This window comes from Macaca nemestrina, chromosome 1, assembly GCF_043159975.1.
Source record: "Macaca nemestrina isolate mMacNem1 chromosome 1, mMacNem.hap1, whole genome shotgun sequence".
Classification (NCBI taxonomy): Eukaryota; Metazoa; Chordata; class Mammalia; order Primates; family Cercopithecidae; genus Macaca; species Macaca nemestrina.
In genome coordinates this window covers 171,550,052-171,574,779 of record NC_092125.1, presented here as the reverse complement: position 1 = coordinate 171,574,779, position 24,728 = coordinate 171,550,052, and the positions used below count along the sequence as shown (strand labels likewise).

Below are 24,728 nucleotides of genomic sequence, written 5' to 3'. Positions count from 1 at the left end.
AAATGTGATTCAAGCACTATTCTCTTTTTAGATTTAGATATTCTTAATGATAAAAAGTCCTGCGAATGTCAGAGTTGGAATTTTTTTTTTTTGAGACGGAGTCCCACTCTTGTCGTCCAGGCTAGAGTTCAATGGTGCAATCTCAGCTCACTGCAACCTCCACCTCCCAGGTTCAAGCAATTCTCCTGCCTCAGCTTCCCACATAGCTGGGGTTACAGGTGCCCACCACCATGCCCAGCTAATTTTTGTATTTTTAGTAGAGATGGGGTTTTGCCATGTTGGCCAGGCTGGTCTTGAACTCCTGACCTCAGGTGATTCGCCCGCCTTGGCCTCCCAAAGTGCTGGGATTACAGGCGTGAGCCACTGTGCCTGACAAGAAAACGACTTTTATTTATTTATTTATTTTGGAGCCAAGTCTCACTCTGTCACCCAGGCAGGAGTACAGTGGTACAATCTTGGCTCATCTACAGCCTCCGCCTCCCGAGTTCAAGCCCTTCTCCTGCCTCAGTCTTCTGAGTAGCTGGGACTACAGATGTGCGCCACCACGCCCAGCTAATTTGTTGTATTTTTAGTAGAGATGGGGTTTCACCATGTTACCCAGGCTGGTCTCAAACTCCTGAGCTCAGGCAATCCACCCACCTCAGCCTCCCAAAGTGCTGGGATTACAATTATGACCCACTGTACCCGGCCAAAAGTTAGAATCTTGTCATTTCTCTCCAAATTTCAAATCCACATTTTTTTCAATCACCTGATTTAATCCCATTTTAATTCATTCTTATTAAACAAAAGTTCTATAGGGCAGATACATTAGCAAGAAGTATCATGGTAGGCATATTGTCTCCCATTTGGGTACTATGTGGCAAAATTCATCTATCTAGAAATTGGAATAAAGAATACCTCTTCTTTAGCTATAACCATATGTTGTTCTGAAGTGACCTCACTTAACCCCTCATCATGTTGCATTCTGGTACTGCTTTTGATAATTTAAATGTAGGACTACAGCAACTTAAACCACTGGATGTTTTTGAAATAAGCAGAATAGAAAGCTATTTTATATTTGATTAAGTGTTTTATTTTGTTATTCCCCTTGACATGAACTTTGTACAGTCTATTTCATGAGGAGTGTGGTTTGCTTTGGCGTGTGATCCACCAAAGCCAAGCTCCTTTTATTGTTATTGCTTAAGTCATATATTTTTATACAAAACATCTTATTACCTTAGTTTTATTTTAAAATCAAAGCAGAGTTTGCAAAAAGTCTATGAATCACAGTGAAAGAATGTTAACGAGTAGTACCTTTGAATTTCCAGATTTGGACATTTCTGGTCTTAAAGAATATGGATATAAGCAAAAATATTATGTAAGCTAAGTCAAATTTAATAAATAAGAACCAAATGGAACTGTGGGGACTTATAAAATATAATGCAAATCTTATACCATTTCCTTAAAATAAGTCTATATTTCTGTATGAAAAATTATGTTCATATTGATAAGTATCAACTTTTTGTTAAATGAAGACTTGGGTAAGGGAATTCCATTTTAAATAAATATAAAACCATTTCTTTTTTGAGCTTAAGAAGAGAAAACTTGTTCAGTCTTGAAATGTAAACCATTTTAATATATTTATAGCAGTTCTTATATTAGCCATGTATTGCTGTGATTTTATTTCACATATTAGTTACCTGTAAATATATGTGATAGTTAGCAGTCCCTGAGTCTGGGTTTTAGGATTGCTTGTATAGTCCATTGCATTAAAAAACACACACACAGCCAGGCACAGTGGCTTGTGCCTGTAATCCCAGCACTTTGGGAGGCCAAGGCAGGATGATCAGTTGAGGCCCAGACTTCAAGACCAGTTTGGGCAACATAGTAACCCTGTCTCTACAAAAAATTAAAAAATTATCCAGGTGTGGTGGTGTGTCCCCTCTGGTCCCAGCTACTCAAGAGGCTAGGCAAGAGGATTGCCTAGTATGGGACCTCAAAGCTACAGTGAGCTATGGTGCTGCCACTGCACTCCAGCATAGGTGACAAACTAAGACTCTGTTTCTCTTTTTTTTATTTTTATGTTTTAAAATAATTATATAGATGGGGTCTTACTCTGTTGCTCAGGCTGGTCTCAAACTCCTGGGCTCAAGCAATCCTCCTGCCTCAGTCTCCCAAAGTGCTGGGATTATAGGCATGAACCACTGAACCTAACCTAGATTCTGTCTCCACACACACACACACACACACACACACACACACACACACACACAGAGAGAGAGAGAGATTAGTATTATTTCTTCCAGTGTAACTGAGTATTTAATCTTTTTTATGTCAAAAGAGCCGCCATTATTTATTGCTGTTATAATGCTCACTTATGTTTTCTATAGTTTATTAGCTGAGAATGTTTCAAATATTTCAAAACAGTAGGTACTGAACATTATGATCCATTTTCTTCCTTCTTGAGGGATTTTGTAAATGCATATTAGGATATATGGACCAGCTCTGTGTTTATTTTATAGCAGAGTTTTGTAAGGGTCAACTGAAGTCTGACTGTGTTGTGAGATTTTGGGGAAAATCTGTGCAGTAAACGAATTTATTATTTGTGAGCTGAATAGAGTATCCAGATTTTTTAAAACTATGATTTCAAGTATGATCAGTAAGTTCCTTTGACCCTTGCTGACTTCCCTTGTACAGCTATAGTCTCTCAGGTTTTCTGAACAGAAACAATTATCTGTTCAACCTATGGAACTGGCAGGCAAAACAACATCAACTCAGCAAACACTGTGTATCTTTGAAGGCAATAATCTTTTATTGTGACTCATGGTGGGAAGGCAGTACATTAAATGTATGCTTGAGTGTTAGACTCATCCAAATTGTAAGACTGTTAAAAATAAGAAAAAAAATTATCTTTAAGTACAATATTGATTGACTACATTCTGCCTCAGGTCCTATATGCTCTTGTGAGATGCTGAAATTAAGTAGTGCTTAATCTTTTGCTTCTAATGAGTCAATGAGGTGATACCAAATAACTCTTTATAGCAAAGAAGAGAAAAGTTCATGGTCCAAAGGTGAAGAAGATAAGTAACTTTCCAACTCATCTTGAATCATCTGTGCATTTTACTTTTGTAATTGGTTCAAAAAATATAGATCCACAAAATGCATTGACATATAGGCATAAAAATATGTGTCACAGCATAGAGGAAATGCATTTTAAAGTTTCCCATCCTTGGGTTCATCAACCCCTCCCTCTTTGTGGCAAGGACAATAGAGAGCTGCATTTGTCAGCATGAGTCCTGTCATCTCTATTTGAGAAAGCATTTGTCTGCATTTCTGTCTTTCACATTGTGCTCCCAGTTTTATTGTAAAGTATCACCAGGGAAAAGAAACAGTAGGAATTATAGTCGATTCTCATTGTTCTCAGGAGTTGTATTTTATAAAGTCAAGGCAAACACTGATTAGTGAAGGGTGAACCATTGCTGCTAGGGGAAATACAGAGGCAGGTTCTACCAAGCTTCTAGTCAACATTTTCAGTAACTCATCAATACATCACCTTGCTTTATGTGTGTTTCTGCTTAAAGACACCTTATTTAATATATAGTGTTGATTCATTAACATTGAACGCATGACCAGCAGCACTAAAACTCATGCCTGAACACAACTTATCTAACACACATACTTTCTCAATGAAGCACATCCTCGTCTTCTTGTACTTAGGAACACTGGACAGAACCCCAGCACTATGCTTGGGTGCCATTTTAAACAGAAAAAGCACAAAAATTTAAAAAAAAAAAAAAAAGACACGAAATAGACCATGAAAAGGGTTCTTCTTTACCCGTTCAACTATGGAGCTGGCAAGCAAAGCAACATAAAGCAAGAAGTATGGGAACTGAAGCACGAAGGGAAAGTAACACCTTTTTCAACTCCAGCTGGGAAAAAGGAAATCAGAAGACTCAAATTTTCTACAACTCTGCACATTTCAGAATGACAGCAAAAGTGCTGAGAGCATTGATTTGGGGGTTACAGATAAATTTTAGGGAGTAGATGGATTCACAGATACGGAATCCATGATCAATGAGGATTGTACTTGACCAAGAAAAATCAAAATGTCTGGGAATGAGACTCCTGCAGTCTGGCTTAGAGCTTGTCGGTATTCACATGGTCCTTTGAGCTTAATCCTGAGTAGTCTGTGACTTGGGAAAAATAATCTAAAATATCCTTGTAGTATAATCTTTCTTGAAAGATTATATTTCAGTTATATTTTGGGACCACCATAATAACAGAAAAATCAGAAATGAAAAAAATGGACCAAGACTGGTGTCACTCATCCTTAGAGTCATGAATTTTGATCACTCTGACATCGATGTTTTATATACTAGATACACCCCTTCAAACTTAGTATCTATGTTAGGAGCTCTCATGAGCAATTACTCAGTACCTGTGATTTAGCTGACACTTTACTTGGCATATAACCCCATCTCATCCTGAAAATCTAAAAGAGGGGATTTATTAGTTCAATTTTGCAGAGGCAGAAACACTGGCTCAGAGAGGTTAAATAACTTAATGGAAGTATCATAAATCTATGATAAGTGGCAGAGCTAAAATCTGAACACAGGTTTAGCTGGCCATAGCCGGTACTCTTCCCAGCCATACATCGCTGGCTTCCACTGTTTGCAGGCTGGAAAATTCCTCTGGCAACCTTGATAGAATCTGTGGTACATTGAAACTGGCTATATATGCTGTCTCAAATTTTAAAAAAAAGAAAAAAAAAGACTAGACATTTTATGCAGCTCTTTCCAGATTCCTTGCATCCAATCTGACCAATAGTGACAAAAGTAGCACTGTCTGACTTTTAAGCCTTGGTCTCAAGAGGCCTTGCAATTTTAGCTCTTGCTCTCCTGAAACACTGCCACCCTGTGAAGAAGTCTGGACTGACCTCCTGGAGGATGAAGCAGTATGTGGAGAGACCATGTGGAAGGACAGAGGCCCAGCCATTCCAGCTAAGGCCCCAGACATGACAGTAAAGCCATCCAGGACACAACCAGCCTGGGTTAACCTGACTGCAAACTCACTTCAGAACCCAAGCGACATAATATAAAGCAGAAGAACTGCACAGCTGAGCCCAGCCCAAACTGCAAACCCATAGAATCGTAAACAAATATATAGTTGTTTTAAGCCACTAAGTTTTGCAGCCAAAGGTAACTAAAACAGAGTCTGACTCCAGCCTCCATAGCTTTCATATCTTGTTCAACCTATGGAAGTTAGGATTCTTCTGACCTACCATTTAGAAGAAAGTTTTATTCTTAGGCAGGACCTAAATATCTGTATAAAACGATGACTTTCTCTGCTTCACTCTACACAACATTTGGGTTCATAGAGGCCTAGAATTTTAGAACTGGAATGACTTTAGAAGTCATGTAGTTCAGGCCAGGCGCAGTGGCTTACCCCTGTAATCCCAGCACTTTGGGAGGCAGAGGTGGGGCAGATCACTTGAGGTCAGAAGTTTGAGGCCAGCCTGGCCAACATGGCGAAACCCCATCTCTACTAAAAATACAAAAATTAGCTGGGTGTGGTGGCGCACGCCTGTAATCCCAGCCACTGAGGAGGCTGAGACATGAGAATCACTTGAACCCAGGAGGTGGAAGTTTCAGTGAGCCAGGATTGCACCATTGCACTCCAGTCTGGGTAATGGAGAGAGACTGTGTCTCAAAAAAAAAAAAAAAAAAAAAAAGGCATGTAGTTCAACTCTGTGCTTTACTGGTAATATCAGGGAGTGTCATGAACAAATTGATCCAGTTGGTTGCCTGCAGAGCTGTCAGAAAATTTAACTCCTCTGACCCGCTAGTCCTGAGTCTTTTCTTTTGCAGACTACTGCACTTTTTTGTTGTTGTTGTTGAGACAGAGTCTCGCTTTGTCACCCAGACTGGAGTGCAGTGGCCAGATCTCAGCTCACTGCAAGCTCTGCCTCCCGGGTCCACGCCATTCTCCTGCCTCAGCCTTCCGAGTAGCTGGGACTACAGACGCCCGCCACCTCGCCCGGCTAGGTTTTTGTATTTTTTAGTAGAGACGGGATTTCACCGTGTTAGCCAGGATGGTCTCGATCTCCTGACCTTGTGATCCGCCCGTCTCGGCCTCCCAAAGTGCTGGGATTACAGGCTTGAGCCACCGCGCCCGGCCTGCACTTTTTTTTTAAATCACATTCTAGTTGAATATAATAGGGAAGCTCTTTTAAATTTTTAAAGCATTTGGTCACAAAGGCTTTAGGATGGAAAAGAATTGTGTTCTAAAACATTCATCTTTTTTTTCTTTTTTAAAATTCTACTCTGTTAACTGAATCCTTTTTTATATATAAATATAGTTTGGGGTCTATCAACTTTACTCAAAGTGAAATATACTTTAGAAATTTTAACCTAACCCTTTCTTTTTAAACTCTGTAACTGTAGTAGACATCACAAATCAGTAACTTAATGCATAACCATGTGTTTTTCAGTGTAGATTTGGATGTAGTTTTGGTCTGCACAGCACTGGATTGAGGATTTTGCCACCCCCACCATATTATCAATCCTCATTGGTTTACAGCTTTCCAATTGAGAAAGTCATCTACTGTGTAGAAGACGTGGCTGTCTTTATGATTTCTGAACAGGGACAGCCATAGAGGAGAAAACTATTAAATGGTGTTTAAAAGCTACATCCTTCCTCTAAGGACACAGATCCAAACCATAGTTTCTTTCAAAGGAAAACTTATGACTATTTTATTATATACTATATCTTCAACATTTTTTTTTTCTTTGGTCCCTGTGGATTTTTCTTGTTAGGAGGGACGTTTCCCCTAATGCAGGGTAATAAGACATAACACTCTTTCTAGATCACTGGTAAATATGTTTTTCACCCCAATGTGAGATTTAATGTGAAACTTTTCTGTAGTTAAAATGTCCCTTAGGAATTTTGTGTGTGTGTGTGTAGTGAGTGCAGGTAGGGACTTTTATGAGTATGGCAAAGATTGAGTTTAATTCCAGAGTGATCAAATTAAGTAAAACATGCCTGCAAGCAGTATAATTAAGCCATATATTCATAGTTCTTTTTTTTTTTTTTTTTTGAGACGGAGTCTAGCTCTGTTGCCCAGGCTGGAGTGCAATGGCCGGATCTCAGCTCACTGCAAGCCCCGCCTCCCGGGTTCACGCCATTCTCCTGCCTCAGCCTCCCGAGTAGCTGGGAGTACAGGCGCCCGCCACCTCGCCCGGCTAATTTTTTTTGTATTTTAGTAGAGACGGGGTTTCACCGTGTTAGCCAGGATGGTCTCGATCTCCTGAACTCGTGATCCGCCCGTCTCGGCCTCCCAAAGTGCTGGGATTACAGGCTTGAGCCACCGCGCCCGGCCTTCATAGTTCTTTATAATAGTATCTACATATGATTCTTTGTCAAAGTTTTGTCCTAAAATGCTTCTTAAAACAATCTACTAAATATCTAGAAATGTGAAATCTCATCTACTAAAATAGTTCACCCACAAAAGGGTACTTATTGATATCCTTCAGCCCACAGGAGACCCTTACTTAATTTTTCTAACACCTGGCTTCTTTAAGTGTTATGAGTCTATTGTGACAATAAGATTGCCTTTTGCTAAATGATTGGGGTGTTTATGAGTTACTTTATCTACCTGTTGGCAGCTTGAACAATAAAAATGGTGATTGATGAGCTGAAGTGTCTGGTGACATTGACTCTGTCTAAGGATATACTATTGCATGTTGTGAAATTCTTTTCCAACAATTCAGAGTTTAAATCCCCTTGGAGGAGTTTGGGATTTTTGTGGGACTCAGTGATAATTAAGTCCCTCATACTTGGCTCTCTTAAATTGCTCTCTAAGCTAAAGTAAATCCTCTGGAAACTTCAATGGATTTAAAATCCATTTGTGATGGGTATTTTGGTTGTGTGTCACTAATATTTTACCACCAGAAGCTTGGTGTCTTACTCCATTTTCTGCTGCTATAACAGAATATCTGAGACTGGGTAATTTATATAAAAAAAAGAATTGTATTTGGTTCACAGTTCTGGAGGCTGGGAAGTCCAAGAGCATGGAGCCAGCATCTGGTGAGGGCCTTCATGCTGCATCATCCTGTAACAGAAGTTGAAGGGCAAGTGAGCACATGAGGCAGAGAGGGAGGGGGCTAAACTCTTTTTATTAGGAACTCACTCCCAAGATAGCAGCATTAATCCATCCTTGAGGGCAGAGCCTTCATTACCCAATCACACCTTAAAGGTCTCACCTCTTAATAATGTCACAATGGCAATTAAATTTCAACGTGAATTTTGGAGGGTATATTCAAACCATACAATTCATTTTTGTTGGAGTAAGATTGTGACACACTAGCTTTTCCAGCCTCCCCTTTCTGAGTCATTGTAACCTCTTTATCTGTCTCCAACCAGTTTCTTGACAATCATTTAATCAACATTTATTGAGTGCCTACTGTAGACTTGGCACCAGAATACAAAGATGAGTTGGAAGCAGCCTCTGTCCTGAAGGCTTCCATCAAGGATGGGAGGTGGCACGAGGCATAGAGCCCTGAACAGACATTCGTGATGCTGTGATAAGTTCAGTGTACTAATGAACTTCTTATGGTGACTCACACGAAGGATCAATCAACTTCATCAGGGCAGAGAGTTAGGGAAGATGTCATAGAAGAGGTGGCACTTGTAGAATTTCATGAAACAAAGGAGGTAGCAGATAAAAGAAAGCATAACCCTCAAGCACTTGGTAGCTTATACTTCAAATATAGATATATGGAAAAGCTCTACAAAAATACACAAAAAACTTAATACCGTTTGTTTCTAGATAGAGAAATTAGGTGGCTGAGGAACAAGTGCTAGAGAGAGACTTATCAGTGAATACTATTTTGAGTATGGTACCATGTGAGTACATTATCCATGTTTAAAAATAAATACTCTCTTAGGAATGGAGATATTAAGACAGTAGTTGCTTTTTTTTTTTTTTTTTTTTCTGAGATAGAGTCTCACTCTGTCACCCAGGCTGGAGTGCAGTGGCACAGTCTCGGCTCACTGCAAACTCTGCCTCCCAGGTTCACGTGATTCTCCTGCCTCAGCCTCCGAGTAGCTGGGACTACAGGCGCACACCATCATGCTCAGCTAATTTTTGTGTTTTTAGTTGAGATGGGGTTCACCATGTTGGTCAGGCTGGTCTCAAACTCCTGACCTCAGGTCATCCGCCCACCTCAGCTCCCAAAGTGCTAGAATTACAGACGTGAGCCACTGTGCCCAGCCTAAAGACAGTAGTTTCTTAAGCAACATGATGAATTTGCTAGCCAGCTACTTGTTCCTGGTTGTCCATTTTTTCTTTAATGTTACTAATATTTATAAAGATTTAATGGTATGGTTGGGCGCGGTGGCTCACGCCTGTAATGCCAGCACTTTGGGAGGCCGAGACGGGTGGATCACGAGGTCAGGAGATCGAGACCATCCTGGCTAACATGGTGAAACCCCATCTCTACTAAAAATACAAAAAAATTAGCCGAGCGAGGTGGGGGGCGCCTGTAGTCCCGGCTACTCGGGAGGCTGAGGCAGGAGAATTGCGTAAACCCGGGAGGCAGAGCTTTCAGTGAGCCGAGATCGCACCACTGCACTCCAGCCTGGGCGACAGAGCAAGATCCGTCTAAAAAAAAAAAAAAGATTCAATGTTATAAATGTTTAATTGTGGAATAAAGGGAGTTTTCCTTGGGTAAAGGTGTTTCAGACAGACTGATGAGGGAGAAGTTTTTAAGCAGAAGACTTCCCATGTCTCTCAAATCCTGTCTGACCCTCTGGCTATGAGAAAACCACTATTTGGGAGATTCCTCAACTCACTGATTAAATTCTTCAATGGCTGTAGAGCTGGCAAGTCAAATGAATAATTTTAGAGTGTCCACGCCAGGCATGGTGACTTACACCTGTAATCCCACCACTTTAGTAGGCTGAGACAGAAGGATCATTTGAGCCTAGGAATTTGAGACCAGTGTGGGCAACATAGCAAGATCCTGTCTCTACAAAATATTTAAAAATTAGCCCACATGGACATGTGCCTGAAGTGCTAACTACTCAGGAGGCTGAGGTGAGAGGATCACTTGAGCCCAAGAGGTCAAACCCGCAGTAAGCTAGGATTGCACCACTGCACTCCAGCCTAGGCAACAAAGCGAGACCCTGTCTCAAAAAAAATAATAAATAAATAAAATGTTCAAAAAGAAATCACTGGTCTTGTCTCAAGCAGTAAATAAACAGGTCATCTTACTTACATTTCTACTGTCCCAGTGAAAATCACACAACTACCAGGAGGAAATTCATTTTTGACTCTTTGTCAGTCTTGATCATCTATAAATGATCCTCAGTTCTGTGCCATTAATTGATAGAAATTAATCTTTTTTCTTGGGCTGAACAACTTTTTGTTTTGAACATGAATGTATCACTTGTATCTGTTATAATGTTTTGTATTTGTCTTAGAAAAAAATCATTAAGTGAATAATATAGGTGCACAGAAATAGGACTGAAAACCTGAAGGGAAGGAAGGAAAGAGATAAGAGTAACAAATGGGCCGGGGCGGCGGTGGCTCACACCTGAAATCCCAGCACTTTGGGAAACTGAGCTGAGAGGATCACCTGAGCCCAGAAGTTCAAGACCAGCCTGGGCAGCAAAGCAAAACCCTGTCTTTACAAAAAATACCAAAAAAGCACAATTAGCTGGGTGCGGTGGCACACGCCTTGGTCCCAGCTACTTGGGAAGCTGAGGTGAGAGGATTGCTTGAGCTCAGGAGGCCCACTTTGCTGTGAGCCACGATTGTGGCACTACACCACTCCAGCCTGGGCAACAAAGCAATACCCTGTCTCAAAAACAAACAAACAAAAAAGAATAACAAATGGAATTAAGAGAGGGACTCTGTTGGAGGTTGGGAGGGGGCCTATGCATCATGCTTTCTGTAGTGCAAACCCCTAACCATGTGCCAGCACTAGCTAGTGAGATCTGTAGATCATTGCCTCACCTTGTGAAGTCAAAGAAAGGCTTCAACTTCTGCTTCCACAAGTCGTCTTTTTGTTCACTCTCTATAAAATAATCAACTCATGCCCTCAAGGTTTCTGCTGTGGAGTTGAGGTGACAATATTTCAACAGAATTGATGCCATATGGAAAATCCCAAGCTAGCTTTTGTACAAGTACAAAATCAAATATTCAAAACAGATGAGAAGCTTGCTATGGTGGTGGGAGCACAGGCTTTGGTGTTAAACAGTCCTGAAGTGGAATTTCATCTCTCCTAATTAGAAGCTACAGAGAAGTCAAGTCTGAACCCTTACGAGCTTTCATTTCCTCAGCTGTAAGTGAGACTAATAACACTGAATTTGATGAGTTGTTACGAGGATTAAATGGGACAAATGGGAAGTGTGTAGCATCTATGGCACATACATGTAAAATAAATAAGAATGGACAGGTGCTATTAAAAATACTACCTAGCTGGGTGCGGTGGCTCATGCCTGTAATCCTAGCACTTTGGGATGCCGAGGTGGGTGGATCACTTGAGGCCAGGAGTTCGAGACCAGCTTGGCCACCATGGTGAAACCTCATCTCTACTGAAAATACAAAAATTAGCTGAGTGTGGTGGCACGTGCCCGTAGTCCCAGCTACATGGGAGACTGAGGCAGAAGAATCACTTGAATCTGGGAGGCTGCAGATGATGGGCTGCAGTAAGCCAAGATCGCACCATTGCACTCCAGCCTGGGCAAAAGAGTAAGACTCTCTCTCAACCAAAATATATATATATATATATATATCACTTCCTTACTGTGTGCTCGCACTGCACATAAAGCCTTATTGGTAGATAATACTGTTAAAACTGAGCCCTGGAGAGGTTAACAGTCTTCCCCCAAGTCCCATTGCCAACAGTAGCAGGGCCAAAATTTAGACCAGAACCACAGCTTCATAGACTACAGGGGCACCCAGTAAGAAACGTGGACTTTTTTTTCCCCTAAATACACTAGATGAATTAAACGCAAAACAAATAAAAAGAAATGTGGCTCTTTTCTATTGACAGGTCACAGTATTTTCTTGTATCTTCGCTTATAACTTTATTTTTTATTTTATTTTTTATTTATTTATTTATTTTTATTTTTATTTTATTTATTTATTTTTTTTGAGACAGGTTCTCACTGTCACCCAGGCTGGAGTGCAGTGGCGCAGTCTCGGCTCACTGCAAGCTCCGCCTCCCAGGTTCACACCATTCTCCTGCCTCAGCCTCCTGAGTAACTGGTACTACAGGTGCCCGCCACCACGCCTGGCTAATTTTTTGTATTTTTAGTAGAGACGGGGTTTCACCATGTTAGCCAGGATGGTCTCAATCTCCTGACCTCGTGATCTGCCCGCCTTGGCCTCCCAAAATGCTGGGATTACAGGCGTGAGCCACTGCGCCCAGCCTATTTTTTTTTATTTTTTGAGGCGGAGCCTCACTCTGTCTTGCCCAGGCTGGAATATGGTATGATCTCAGCTCACTGCAGCCTCGGCCTCCTGGGTTCAAGTGATTCTCCTGTCAGCCTCCTGAGTAACTGGGATTACAGGAATGTGCCACAATGCCCAGCGAATTTTTGTATTTTTAGTAAACACGGGATTTCACCATGTTGGCCAGGCTGGTCTTGAACTCCTGACCTCAGGTGATCCACCCACCTCAAGTGATCCACCCAACTCGGCCTTCCAAACTGCTGGGCTTATAGGCGTGAGCCACTACACCCAGCCTTCACTAATAACTTTAAGAGGAATTACAGTAGCAGTCAAGCAAAAATAAATAAATGGAGAATTTTAAATACAGAAAGACTTGTGGACTAAAAATAGATCATTTGCAGTGAGTTCGGCATTTGAAACTGTTAACGTATTACTCCTTTATGGTCATTGGCATCCTTTATGGAGGATAGTTCATTGAGCACCAGAAAGTATCTAAGAATTTTGAATTCAGACCACTTTTATGGAATACAAACTCCAAGGGGGTCTTTTCTTTCTTTTGAGTATGAATGGACAGAAATTTTCTGTTTGTCTTTTGTAATGTTCCAAGATCAAAGGACTTTTTGCTGAAAATCAAGTTCTGTAAAAGCCATGCATAGTCCGAGTGTAGTGTGTGACTCTCTCCATCCAGTGAAAATAGGGCATTGGGCACCAGACTTTGAAAACTAGTATCATTACCGGGTGCTACCAGGAGTCTGCATTAGTTTCTCCTCGTACTACCTTAATACAAATGACCTTTGGTAGGATCTCATTAGTATCGCTGGATCACCACAAGCCACTGACTCCGCAAGTTTCCTCCAAATAATTCCCCTGAAACAGTTCAGAGATACAAACTCTTGGCAGTTTAAATGCTCCCTGGGTCTGGAAATTTCATAAGTCAGAGTTAAAACAAAGAATGGTCTAAAATGTATTCCTGGTACGGAATCTGAAATGTAAAGTGCCTGGATCCAGAAACTTTTCCTGGCTCTTGGGGGCTGCCTCTCTAATTGCTGTAATAAAGAATGTTTTCAGAACTATGTAACAATAAAATGAAAGTACGGTATTTAGTATTGTAAAAGTATTTGGAATCCAGATGGGTTATCTAGTTATAGACCTCTTGTTTTCTTTTGTTGCTTCTCTATTGTGGAATTTGTATAGAAACCCTTTTTTTGTTTTTCTGTTGTTGTTGTTTTGTTTTTAATAGAAAGTAAGCCTGGTGCTATGGGACATGCCTGTAGTCCCAGCTCCCAGGATGAGGCAGGAGGATCGTTTGAGCCCAGGAGTTCTGGGCAACACAGTAAAACTCCTCTTAAAAATATATATATATGTGTATATACACACACACACACACACATATATGGCTGGGCACAGCGGCTCATACCTCTAATTCCAGCACTTTGGAAGGCCAAGGCAGGAGGGATTGTTTGAGCCCAGGAGGTGGAGACCAGCATGGACAACATAGTGAGACCCCCATCTCTACTTAAAAAAAAAAAAACTGGCCAGCCATGGTTGTGCACACGTATAGTCCCAGCTACTTGGGAGGCTGAAGCAGGAAGATCACCTGAGCCCAGGAGATCGAGGCTGCAGTGAGCTATGATTGAGCCACTGCACTCTAGTTTGGGCAACAAAGCAAGATGCTATCTCAAAAAAATTTTTTTAAATTAAAAAGCAAACAAAAAAGGTTTGGTGTGGGTGTATGTATTTTGTCTATCTTGTCACATTTTTGCAATAAATATTCATTTCTTTACTTCATATGAACTTAATTCTGAGGCTCCATACTTCTGGACTAAGGTGAAATTCAACCTCAACCATTTTGGTGGCTCATTAACTCCAAAGGATACCAACCAAACACCCAGACATTGATGACATCAGCACTGCCTGCTCATCATCAAGCCTATCCTTGGCCAAGCCTATAAGATCTCTCAAGTCCAGAAGTCCTGCTCCTTGACTTCTTTCATGCCTGGGGTCCTATAGGTGTCAGCCTCTAGGCTCTGACAGGTGTCAAGGATGTCAGCCCTTGACCATTGCCAGCAGGGTCTTAAAACCTGTGTGTGTGTGCACTGGGGGCAAGGAATAGGAGGACCCTGGGCACTGCAGGACCCAAATCCCCACAGTGGAACCCACAGACCTCTGTTTCTAATCTCCACTCAAAAGCTGTGCGCCTCTCTCAGCAGCCCTCCAAGACACCTATCATAATCCATTCAGTGCTCTTCGGTTCTGTTAAAAACAGAAAGAGCCAATGACTTCTGGTTGCTTCAGTTTTGAGCTCCACAAAAATCCCCAAGGTGAAGAATTTCAAAGCTTGACTACTTGCTCAACAGGAGGGGATGAGGGAAAAGGAGTGTGGACAAACTCAATTTGATAATCCTGTATTTTTAGAATAGTCTCTCATCAAAATATATAAATATTTAGGTGCATAAATGTGAATTGTCTAGAGAGATCCTCGGAAATTATGAGCGGTGATTGGTGGGACTGAATCTGGGTGGGAAGCAGCCTATTTTTGTGCTTTGCAACAACCTGTAGTAGTATTGCTTGAATCCTCTATGTGGGTACATGTCATTTTTATGATGATAAAATAATTTTTAAGGTTATGAATCTGAAGAGATACAAATTATTTTTTAATTCATTAACTATGAAACACTTTTCCCAACCAAAGCTTACCTACAGCAGATATGGTTGTCCTAATTTTATGGCTCTGATTGCTGAATTCAGAGGAATTCATTGCCCAAGATTACAAGAAGGCAGAGTCAGGATTTGAACCCACGGCTGTTTTACACTTAGGTCCATGAATGCTCTTTCCTCTACTCCTGTTTTCTTCTCCTCCAGGACCCATTCATTCCACTAAGTTCTTTTCTTTCATTGCCCAAGTAATAAGGCCTGGCAAAACCCCCTTCATCAGGCCACACATCTATGCCAAATCCTTGAATACCAATAAATACCTGAAACCGTGTCTCAAAATACACTATAAAATGTAAATAAGAATGACACATAGTTCACCTCTAGTTCATACACAGCAGCAGTGTACAGGGTTAACAGTAAAACACATAGAAGAAGTTTAACATGAAATATTAGGCAAAGCCAGTTTTAAAGGAATGAAATAATAATCTTAGGAAAATTTAATTATACCTCTGAATGTATCATAACTGTGCATATTGTTTATCTTTATGTCAGATAAAATATAACATTATTAACAAATAGAAAATTATGGGTTGTGGCCTATTGGTTGTTTGCTTAAGGAAGCATTTCTGGTTGTTGAAAATGAGTAAGATTTTGTTTTTTATAGAATGCTATAGTTATCCATGAAGTCTATGAAGAAGGGGCAGCAGCCAGAGATGGAAGACTTTGGGCTGGTGACCAGATATTAGAGGTACATGATTTTGCATTTTATTTTATATCAGTAAATGTGGTTCCTTTCCTGATCTCGATCCATAAAGTTGTCTTTCTACTCAACTATGTCTTCACTGATTCCTCTCCCATTTAACAAAATACATATCATATTCTTTTTTTCTTCTACATACATTGTACAGTGGTTTAGAATCATAACAGGTTATCAAGCTACATTTGTCTATGAAAACTTTTTTTAACTAAAAGGAAAAATAGAACTTATGGGTCTATTATTTTAATATCAAATGAGACTAATATGGCAAATTTTTTGCCTCTCCGTTATACCCTACTAAATTCCTCCTAAAAACACATACATATAGACACATATGCATACACATATATACCTGATATTTTAAAGATTTCATGGCAGCCTAAATCGTATTTTCTTAATCTTGATAAATCTTTATGCCAAATGGAAGTTCATGTTTTGCCAGCAATGTTTTCAAGTTGACAAAAAATGTAAAATCTTCCCCCATGATGCTTACTAAAATTTGAAATGCTTAACTTTTTCAAATTGACTCTCATTTAGCAAAGTTGTTAAAGCCTTTTAAAAAGAACCAAAGCAGGCAGTGTCTGCACTATGGAATGGCTGAATGAGAAGGCGATGCCAGGCGTTCTGGTAGGTGGAACTAAAGAGCTTTCTGGATGGTGTGAAACCTTTAGGCAACATTTTTCTTTTCATTGGATGAACTTAATTGAATAGTTGGCATTTTATGGTGAGCATGTGCATTTTTGCTTTGCAACTTTAATATAGCACATTACGAATGACATCATAGAATTTTATTTTTCCCTTTGGTGGTTCATTTCTGCCTCCCAAGATGAAACCAGAGATATAATTAAGGGCAGGAAACATAGGCGAGAAGGGGTTAAAGGAGAGGCCAGGCTGATTGCAAATTAAATTCAGCCCAAGTTACAGGATTTCTCTGCAGGCCTTTACTGTGTTTCATCATTGGATTAAGACATATTCCCAGTACATTCATTAAGGTACAAGTGTATGAGGTTAGAAAAATAAGCAAGACCTCTCTGGGAATTGGCTTGACTGCCTTAGCATACAACATGGTTTTTTAGTGGTCAGGAGTTTGGGGTTTCTTTGTTTTACCCTCCCCAGATTTTTAAATCAGTTGGTATTGTCATAATTGGCTTTTTAAGATGAATAGATTAAATATTTAAAATGGCACATATGCCTTGATACACAATGCCTTGATACTTATATGATTTGTAAGTCCACAAATTATAATGGTCACTTGAAAGTAAATCTAACATGTTCATTATCTTGAATGTGGTGATGGGTTCACAGGTATAAATATCCATCTGGCAAAACCTATCAAATTGTACACTTTAAATTTGGGCAGTTTATTTTATATCAATTATACTTCAATAAGGATTTTTTAAAACTATTTATGTTTATATTAGATAGACCCTCTGTAGCTGCTCTCTTCTATAAAGTATACTCAAGTACAAGCAAACACCCCGTAAAGGTTAACATGAATAAAGCAAATTTGTTTTAAGTGGGAGAATTTTTCAAAAATCAAGTTCACAGTTTCTTGGCAACTGGGAGCATTATATTATCTATTCTGAATGGATGGCCTATACTTCTCATTAAAGATGGCCCATGCAGGCTCCTCTCTTTCCTCAAACAAGGTCTAGTTCATGAGAGTCTAACACGTGTTTAGCTAAGAAATATAGCTCTCAATTTGGTCAGGGAACATGCTTCCTTTCTAAACAGCTTCTACTTCACATTGGACTGGTTCTGGTCGTGGCTGATGAGTACAAATGCGTGATGAGGCAGCAGCAGCCTGTGACCCACAGGAGGCCTTGAGAAGACAGGCCTGTTTTCGTGGGATATTTTGAGACCATGAAACAGGGTAACACTACATCAGCGCTTTTCCAAACAATGCCCTTTCCATTCGTGAGAGTCCTCCGCGTTCTGTAAATTGGCCTTTCATGGTTTTAATACTATCCTCATGGTAAGGTTAGGACATGCCAGGTTTTGCTTCCAAAGATAGAGTCGAATAATGTTTTGGCATGGCAAGATTTATGATTCTATTAATAGGATGAGCATCAGCTATGTCTCCTTTCTGGTTCTCCTTTTAGGCCAGTTCCTTCTCGTACCCTCCCTGCTCTGCAAGTGGGAGCAGAAGAGAGTAGAGAGTTAATGCCTGTTTTTCTCTATGCAATAAAATACGGAGGAACTGCTGCACTAGCTTTGTTTTCTTTCCTTCTCAAGAACTGGGTTCACCCACTTCCCCACATGGCCATTCTACCCAAGGGATATGGCATTCTCCATTTGACAACTGGGTCTTCCTGGAGCCTTTCTTCTCAAATAGGAAGCCCTGCTATTTCCACCCCTCCTCCTCTACAGCCAATGTTCTAAATAATGCATACTGTGCTTCTGTAAAGCACTTACATAATACATCTCCCCGCGATGTTCTAGCCACACCGTGATATTTCTGTCATGATTCTCTGCACATTTAGTGGTATCTCCTGATTTGCAGAGGAGCAAATGGAAACCAGGAACTTAGATCACTTCCATCCGAGCAGATACCATCTTGCTGGAATTTAATAGAAATTGCTTTGTAATATTAGAGCTTAATGACAATGCTTTTCATTAAAAGTATATTTGTTAGGGCCTTTCAAACGGTATTTAGAGGCTTAGAAAGTTCACCTTCAATCCAGGGAGGTAACTGGTTCTTTTTTTATTGAGTGACAGAAGTGGTCTTGTGTGCCATCTATTGGAATACAGGAAAATAATCAACTCAGACCACATTTCCTGGATATACACTTTTCCTCTTTGTGTTTCGTTCACAGACAGTGAAAATGTGTTCATTGGCCTAAAGTAACAGTGAATGATCATGCTGAGTGGAAAAACAGCCTTCACTGAAGTTACTTCAATTCCTTGTAAAATACCAACTTCTAACTTACATTGGACAAAACTGTGTGCCAAGCCCTGTGCCAAATGATTTACAGGGTTTATTTCAATTAATCTTCACAACACTAAGTAAATATTATTATCTCCAATTCATAGATGACACGGCAAAAGTTTGGTTTAAGTAATTTACACAGGGTTTCATATAGCCAGGAAATTGGAATCAGCACTCAAACCGAAGTGCATCCATATCCAAAACCCATGTTCTTTTTTTTTTCTTAAGACAGAATTTTGCTCCGTTGCCCAGGCTGGAGTGTAACGTCACAATCTATGCTCACTGCAACCTCCGCCTCCCAGGTTCAAACAATTCTCCTGCCTCAGCTTCCCAAGTAGCTGGAATTACAGGTGCCTGCCACCACGCCTGGCTAATTTTTTGTATTTTTAGTAGAGATGGGGTTTCACTATGTTGGCCAGGCTGGTCTTGAACTCCTGACCTCATGATCCGCTTGCCTCACTCTCCCAAAGTGCTGGGATTACAGACGTGAGCCACCGTGCCTGGCCCAAAACCCATGTTCTTTACCACTGTTATTCTGGATGTAGCTCATCTACGTGAACACACAAGCCACCAAGATACTCTAGAAAATAAACAGCAGCTTGGAAATTAGGCATTTAAACATTCTCTTGGCTCACAGAATCAACTTCAAATGACAATTCAAAAGTCACCTTCTCCAAGAAGGGTTCATTCTTCCTTTCTCCTTTCCCCGTAACCATTCTTTATGCCACTGGTCCTTAGTCTTTAGAATGTCAGAATTAAAAAACTCTTAGGGGCTGGGCATGGTGGCTCACACCTGTAATCCCAGCACTTTAGGAGGCCGAGCCTGGCAGATCACCTGAGGTCAGGAGTTCAAGACCAGCCTGGCCAATATGGTGAAACCCTGTCTCTACTAAAAATATAAAAATTAGCCAGGCGTGGTGGCGGACACCTGTAATCCCAGCTACTCGGGAGACTGAGGCAAGAGAATCGCTTGAACCTGGAAGGCGGAGGCTGCAGTGAGCCGGGATCGCGCCACTGTACTCCGGCCTAGGTGACAGAGTGACACTCCATCTCAAAAGAATAAAAGAAAAAGCCTTAAACCATTGCTTCATTGTACAGATAAAGGAACAAAGGTTCAGAGGCTGGCTTGACCTTCCAGTAGCACACAGGCCTGGACCAGAATAAGGAATGGAACTGACATCTTGGGGGAACACAAGCACTCTACCATCCGCCTGGTGGGCTGGACTAATCCTTCCCCTCGTTTAACTCTTCTCCTAGCTGAAACCTTGAGGGAATCACCACCCCTGACTTCTTTCTTTTGAGTCCAAGGTTACTCTGCTCCTCAATTTCTCCCTCATATCAAATTTACTAACCAGTGTCAGTATTTGACTTTCTTTGTGACAGGGGATCTCCGGTAACCCATTCTAAGAGTTAATGATGAGGCAGCATGGAATAGGAACTGAGGGGTGGAAGGACTGTCTGGGTTTAAATCTTGGCTCCTCCCCCTGCTAGCTGTGTAACCTGGGTCAAGTCCTTAAACCTCTATGTGCCTCAGTTTCCTCCTCTATGAATGGTGTTAATAACAATTTCTATCTCAGAGAGTTAATATAAGGATTAAATGGTAAATATTCATAAAGGAGTAGCACACAAGCACTGCAGAAGTATTTAAGTTAAAGAATAAATGATTTGGCTATAATGTCTATTTAACAGAAAAGGAAACAGAGGCTCAGAGAGGTTACATGACTTGGCTTTACTCAGTGCTCTTTTCAGTACACTGCTTTCTTTTTTTGTTTTCTTTTTTTTTTTTTTTTTTTTTTTTTGAGACGGAGTCTTGCTCTGTCACCCAGGCTGGAGTGCAGTGGCACGATATCTCGGCTCACTGCAAGTTCTGCCTCCCAGGTTCACGCCATTCTCCTGCCTCAGCCTCCCAAGTAGCTGAGATTACAGGCGCCCACCACCACGCCCGGCTAATTTTTTTGTATTTTTAGTAGAGATGGGGTTTCACCATGTTAGCCAGGATGGTCTCGATCTCCTGACCTCGTGATCCACCCGCCTCGGCCTCCCAAAGTGCTGGGATTACAGGCGTGAGCCACCGCACCCAGCCGGTACACTGCTTTCTAATGCGTGGTCCTGTCTGTGCTCACTGAGAACTAGATTCCAATGAGAAGACTTCAAGGGGTCTTGGATGCTGTTGGAAATACTGTTCCCTCATCTCCTTCTGGGCCTGTTATGAAGTCGTTGTGATGTGAGCAAATAAGAGTGAAGATGTCAGCCAGGCATGGTGGCTCATGCCTGTAATCCCAGCACTTTGAAAGGCCGAGGCAGGAGGATCATCTGAGTCCAGGAGTTTGAGGCCAGCCTGGGTAATATGGCAAGACCTCATCTCTCCAGAATTTAAAAAATTATCTAGACATGGTGGTGCACACATGCAGTCCCAGATACTCAGGAGGCTGAGGTTGAAGGACTGCTTGAGTCTGGGAAGCCAGGGCTGCAGTAAGGCAGTGTTCATGCCACTGCACTCCAACCTGGGCAACAGAGCAAGACCCTATCTAAAAAAATAAGTAAATAAATGAGAGTGAAGATGTCAAATCCAATCAGCAAACTGAATCTAACAATGCTGACTAAACACTAATATTTATTTCCCTTTGATCTCAATTAAATGAGCTAGTTAATTCCCTGCGTGCACACTCTCCTGTCTCTTTCACTGGTTTCACAGTAAAGTTTGTAGCTATGTAAAACTGCATTATCGTGTATCCACCCTCTGTGCACATGTTGGGTAGGATATTTTAAGGGCCACCTCCTTTATATTCAAAGCAGCTAGTACTGCTCGTGGTCACTACCTGTTTGCTTTGAGATTGGCTGGAAATTTCTAGAGATTCTTTACTGGTTAGATCAAGAAGATTCAGCAGACAGAGCAGGCAGAGGCCTCGCCATCAGCAGCCCAGCTCAGGATGCCCATTGTTCCAGGTTAATGGGGTTGACCTGAGGAACTCCAGCCACGAAGAAGCCATCACAGCCCTGAGGCAGACCCCCCAGAAGGTGCGGCTGGTGGTGTATAGAGATGAGGCACACTACCGGGATGAGGAGAACTTGGAGATGTTCCCTGTGGATCTGCAGAAGAAAGCTGGCCGGGGCCTGGGCCTGAGCATTGTTGGGAAACGGTAAAGACATGCTGTGCGAGTCGGGACCTGCCTTTTGCATCCAGAGCTCTGATGCCTGTGAATGCTGAAAGAGAAAGCCTAATCTACAGTAGTGATGGGATTTCTAAAACTGAGATATTTATGAACATTTGACAACATGGGTCATATTTCTGAGCAAGGTCTTACCAAAAAAATTGTCATATCAATATAGAATTCCAAGCCCAATCAACCCAGACTGTCATATTTCTGTACAGAGTAAGAACAGCTAGCAAGGTTCTTTCACTCGGAATTACTAAGATCTGAGTTTTACAGAGGTTAATTAAAGCAGCCATACCCAAGAAATACCTGGTATCAAGAATGAGATTTATCCAATGTTGGGTCAAGAACATTGCTTCGGCATGGAAATTAACATGGAACATTGCTTTGTGTCATACTGTTAATTTCATACTATGTTGAAACTAGTTGAGTAGACATAGTTAAGAGATAAACATAATTCTTCATGATAGTAGTTTTCTATTAAGAAAAATGTCCTGCCGGGCACAGTGGCATGTACCTGTTGTCCCAGCTATGTGGGAAGATCGCTTGAGGCCAGGAGTTTGAGGCCATAGTGTGCTATGATCATGGCTGTGAATAGCCACTGCACTTGAGCCTCTCAGGAAACATAACAAGACCCCATCTGTAAATTTAAAAAAAAAAAAAAGAAAAGAAAAGGAAAAAAGAAAGAAAGATGTCCCCAAAGTAATAGTTTGCACCAAAAATGTAGGTAGGTAAATCCTAGTGGCCAGGCTACTCTTTTGAAATATATGTTGTTGCCGGATGCGGTGGCTCATGCCTCTAGTCCCAGCACTTTGGGAGGCCGAGGCGGTTGGATCACCTGAGGTCAGGAGTTCAAGACCAGCCTGACCAGAATGGTGAAACCTCATCTCTACTAAAAAATACAAAAAAATTAGCCAGGTGTGGTGGCAGGTGCCTGTAATCCTAGCTACTCAGGAGGCTGAGGCAGGAGAATTGCTTGAACCCAGGAGGCAGAGTTTGCAGTGAGCCGAGATCATGCCATTGCATTCCAGCCTGGGCAACAAGAGCTAAACTCCATCTCAAAAGTAAACAAATAAATAATAAATAAAAAGAAATACATGTTGCCTAGGCCAGGCATAGTGGCTCACGTCTGTAATCCCAACACTTTGGGAGGCTGAGGTGGGAGGATCACTTGAGGTGAGGAGTTCAAGATCAGTCTGGCAACACAGCAAGACTTGTCTCTAAAAAATTTTTTTAAATAAAGAAAAATCCTATCCTGGCTAACATGGTGAAACCCCGTCTCTACTAAAAATACAAAAAACTAGCCGGGCGTGGTGGCGGGCGCCTGTAGTTCCAGCTACTTGGGAGGCTGAGGCGGGAGAATGGCGTGAACCCGGGAGGCGGAGCTTGCAGTGAGCCGAGATCACGCCACTGCACTCCAGCCTGGGAGACAGAGCGAGACTCCGTCTCAAAAAAAAAAAAAAAAAAAAAAAAAAAAAAAAAAAAAGAAAAATGAAGTCTATACTGCTTAACAGTAGTTTGTTCCAGGATGATATTACTAAGTTTCTCTTGCAGTGAATTGGAAAGGTAACTAATAGCTTGAAACAAAGCCTGGCTTCCATGGCTTACTGGCTTTTAGGTATCTAGTATGTGTTTATCCCAACAGGACTATAGGATTTCCAGGTAATATCCTAATATGGCCTTAAAGTGTATTGACCATGTTGTTAAGGAAGAAATTAAGTTGGTTTTATGCATGTTACGTTATATGCCCTCACAGACCTCTGGTGACTAGCCTAGTGCTTTTGTTCAATAGTCCAAGCTGTTATTAAAATAAAAATATTAGCTACAATTTTTGAGTACTGATTTTGGGCCAAGTATTGTGCTGTCATAATCTCTCTTTTTTTTTTTTTTACTTCAGCACCATAAAACCATCACTCTGAAAATGTATTACCGAACCAAAAAAGCTGAGTCTCTTACATTTCTAAACAAAAATCAGTGCACATCTGGATGCAGAGCAACTGACAGAGCCAGTGCTGAAGTTTGCTTTCTTGTTTTGACGCATATGTATACCTGGTGCAGTTTCATTTAGAGTAATGTTTTTTGCTTTTAGTGAACATCAGTATTTCAGGTTGAGTTTGTAAGGAGAATTTACATTCCTTAGCACAAAAACTTGCATTGTAAAGGATGTGTAGTTCTCAAAAGTCACAATTTTCTTTGACTAACAATTCCATCACTAGGACTTTATCTTAAAGATATACTTACAGATATTCATTGCTTGTTGTTTGCAATAGTTAAAGAATGGAAATAACCTGTATGTCCATCAGTAAGCTACTGGTAAGTGAAATTATGAAACATCATAGAATAGTATGTAGCCATTTAAAAAATGAGGAAGTTTCATGTGCTGATAAAGACGAATTGCCAAGGTATGAAAGAAACAAAAAGAAAATAAAACTAGGCCGGGCGCGGTGGCTCAAGCCTGTAATCCCAGCACTTTGGGAGGCCGAGACGGGCGGATCACGAGGTCAGGAGATCGAGACCATCCTGGCTAACACGGTGAAACCCCGTCTCTACTAAAAAATACAAAAAATTAGCTGGGCGAGGTGGCGGACGCCTGTAGTTCCAGCTACTCCGGAGGCTGAGACAGGAGAATGGCCTGAACCCGGGAGGCGGAGCTTGCAGTGAGCTGAGATCCGGCCACTGCACTCCAGCCTGGGCGACAGAGCGAGACTCCGTCTCAAAAAAAAAAAAAAAAAAAATGAAAAGAAAACTGGAAGATATTAGGTTGTGCCAATACTGCACTGCTGTATGGTATTA

General features: G+C 41.1%; 1 protein-coding gene across 6 annotated transcripts in view; it reads left to right on the top strand.

Annotated features, from left to right (window-relative positions):
• Positions 1-24,728, top strand: part of LOC105495168 (PATJ crumbs cell polarity complex component) — a 428,227-nt gene that overhangs the window by 356,253 nt on the left and 47,246 nt on the right. For 5 of the 6 annotated variants that reach the window (XM_011764431.2, XM_011764430.2, XM_011764432.2 and 2 more), the window contains 2 exons: positions 15,759-15,842; positions 21,727-21,920. In XM_011764431.2, the coding sequence (XP_011762733.2) occupies positions 15,759-15,842; positions 21,727-21,920 (278 nt within the window). Of the gene's footprint in view, positions 1-15,758; positions 15,843-21,726; positions 21,921-23,832; positions 24,672-24,728 lie in introns of those variants that run through there. The other variant, XM_071092252.1, reaches the window with a different exon arrangement.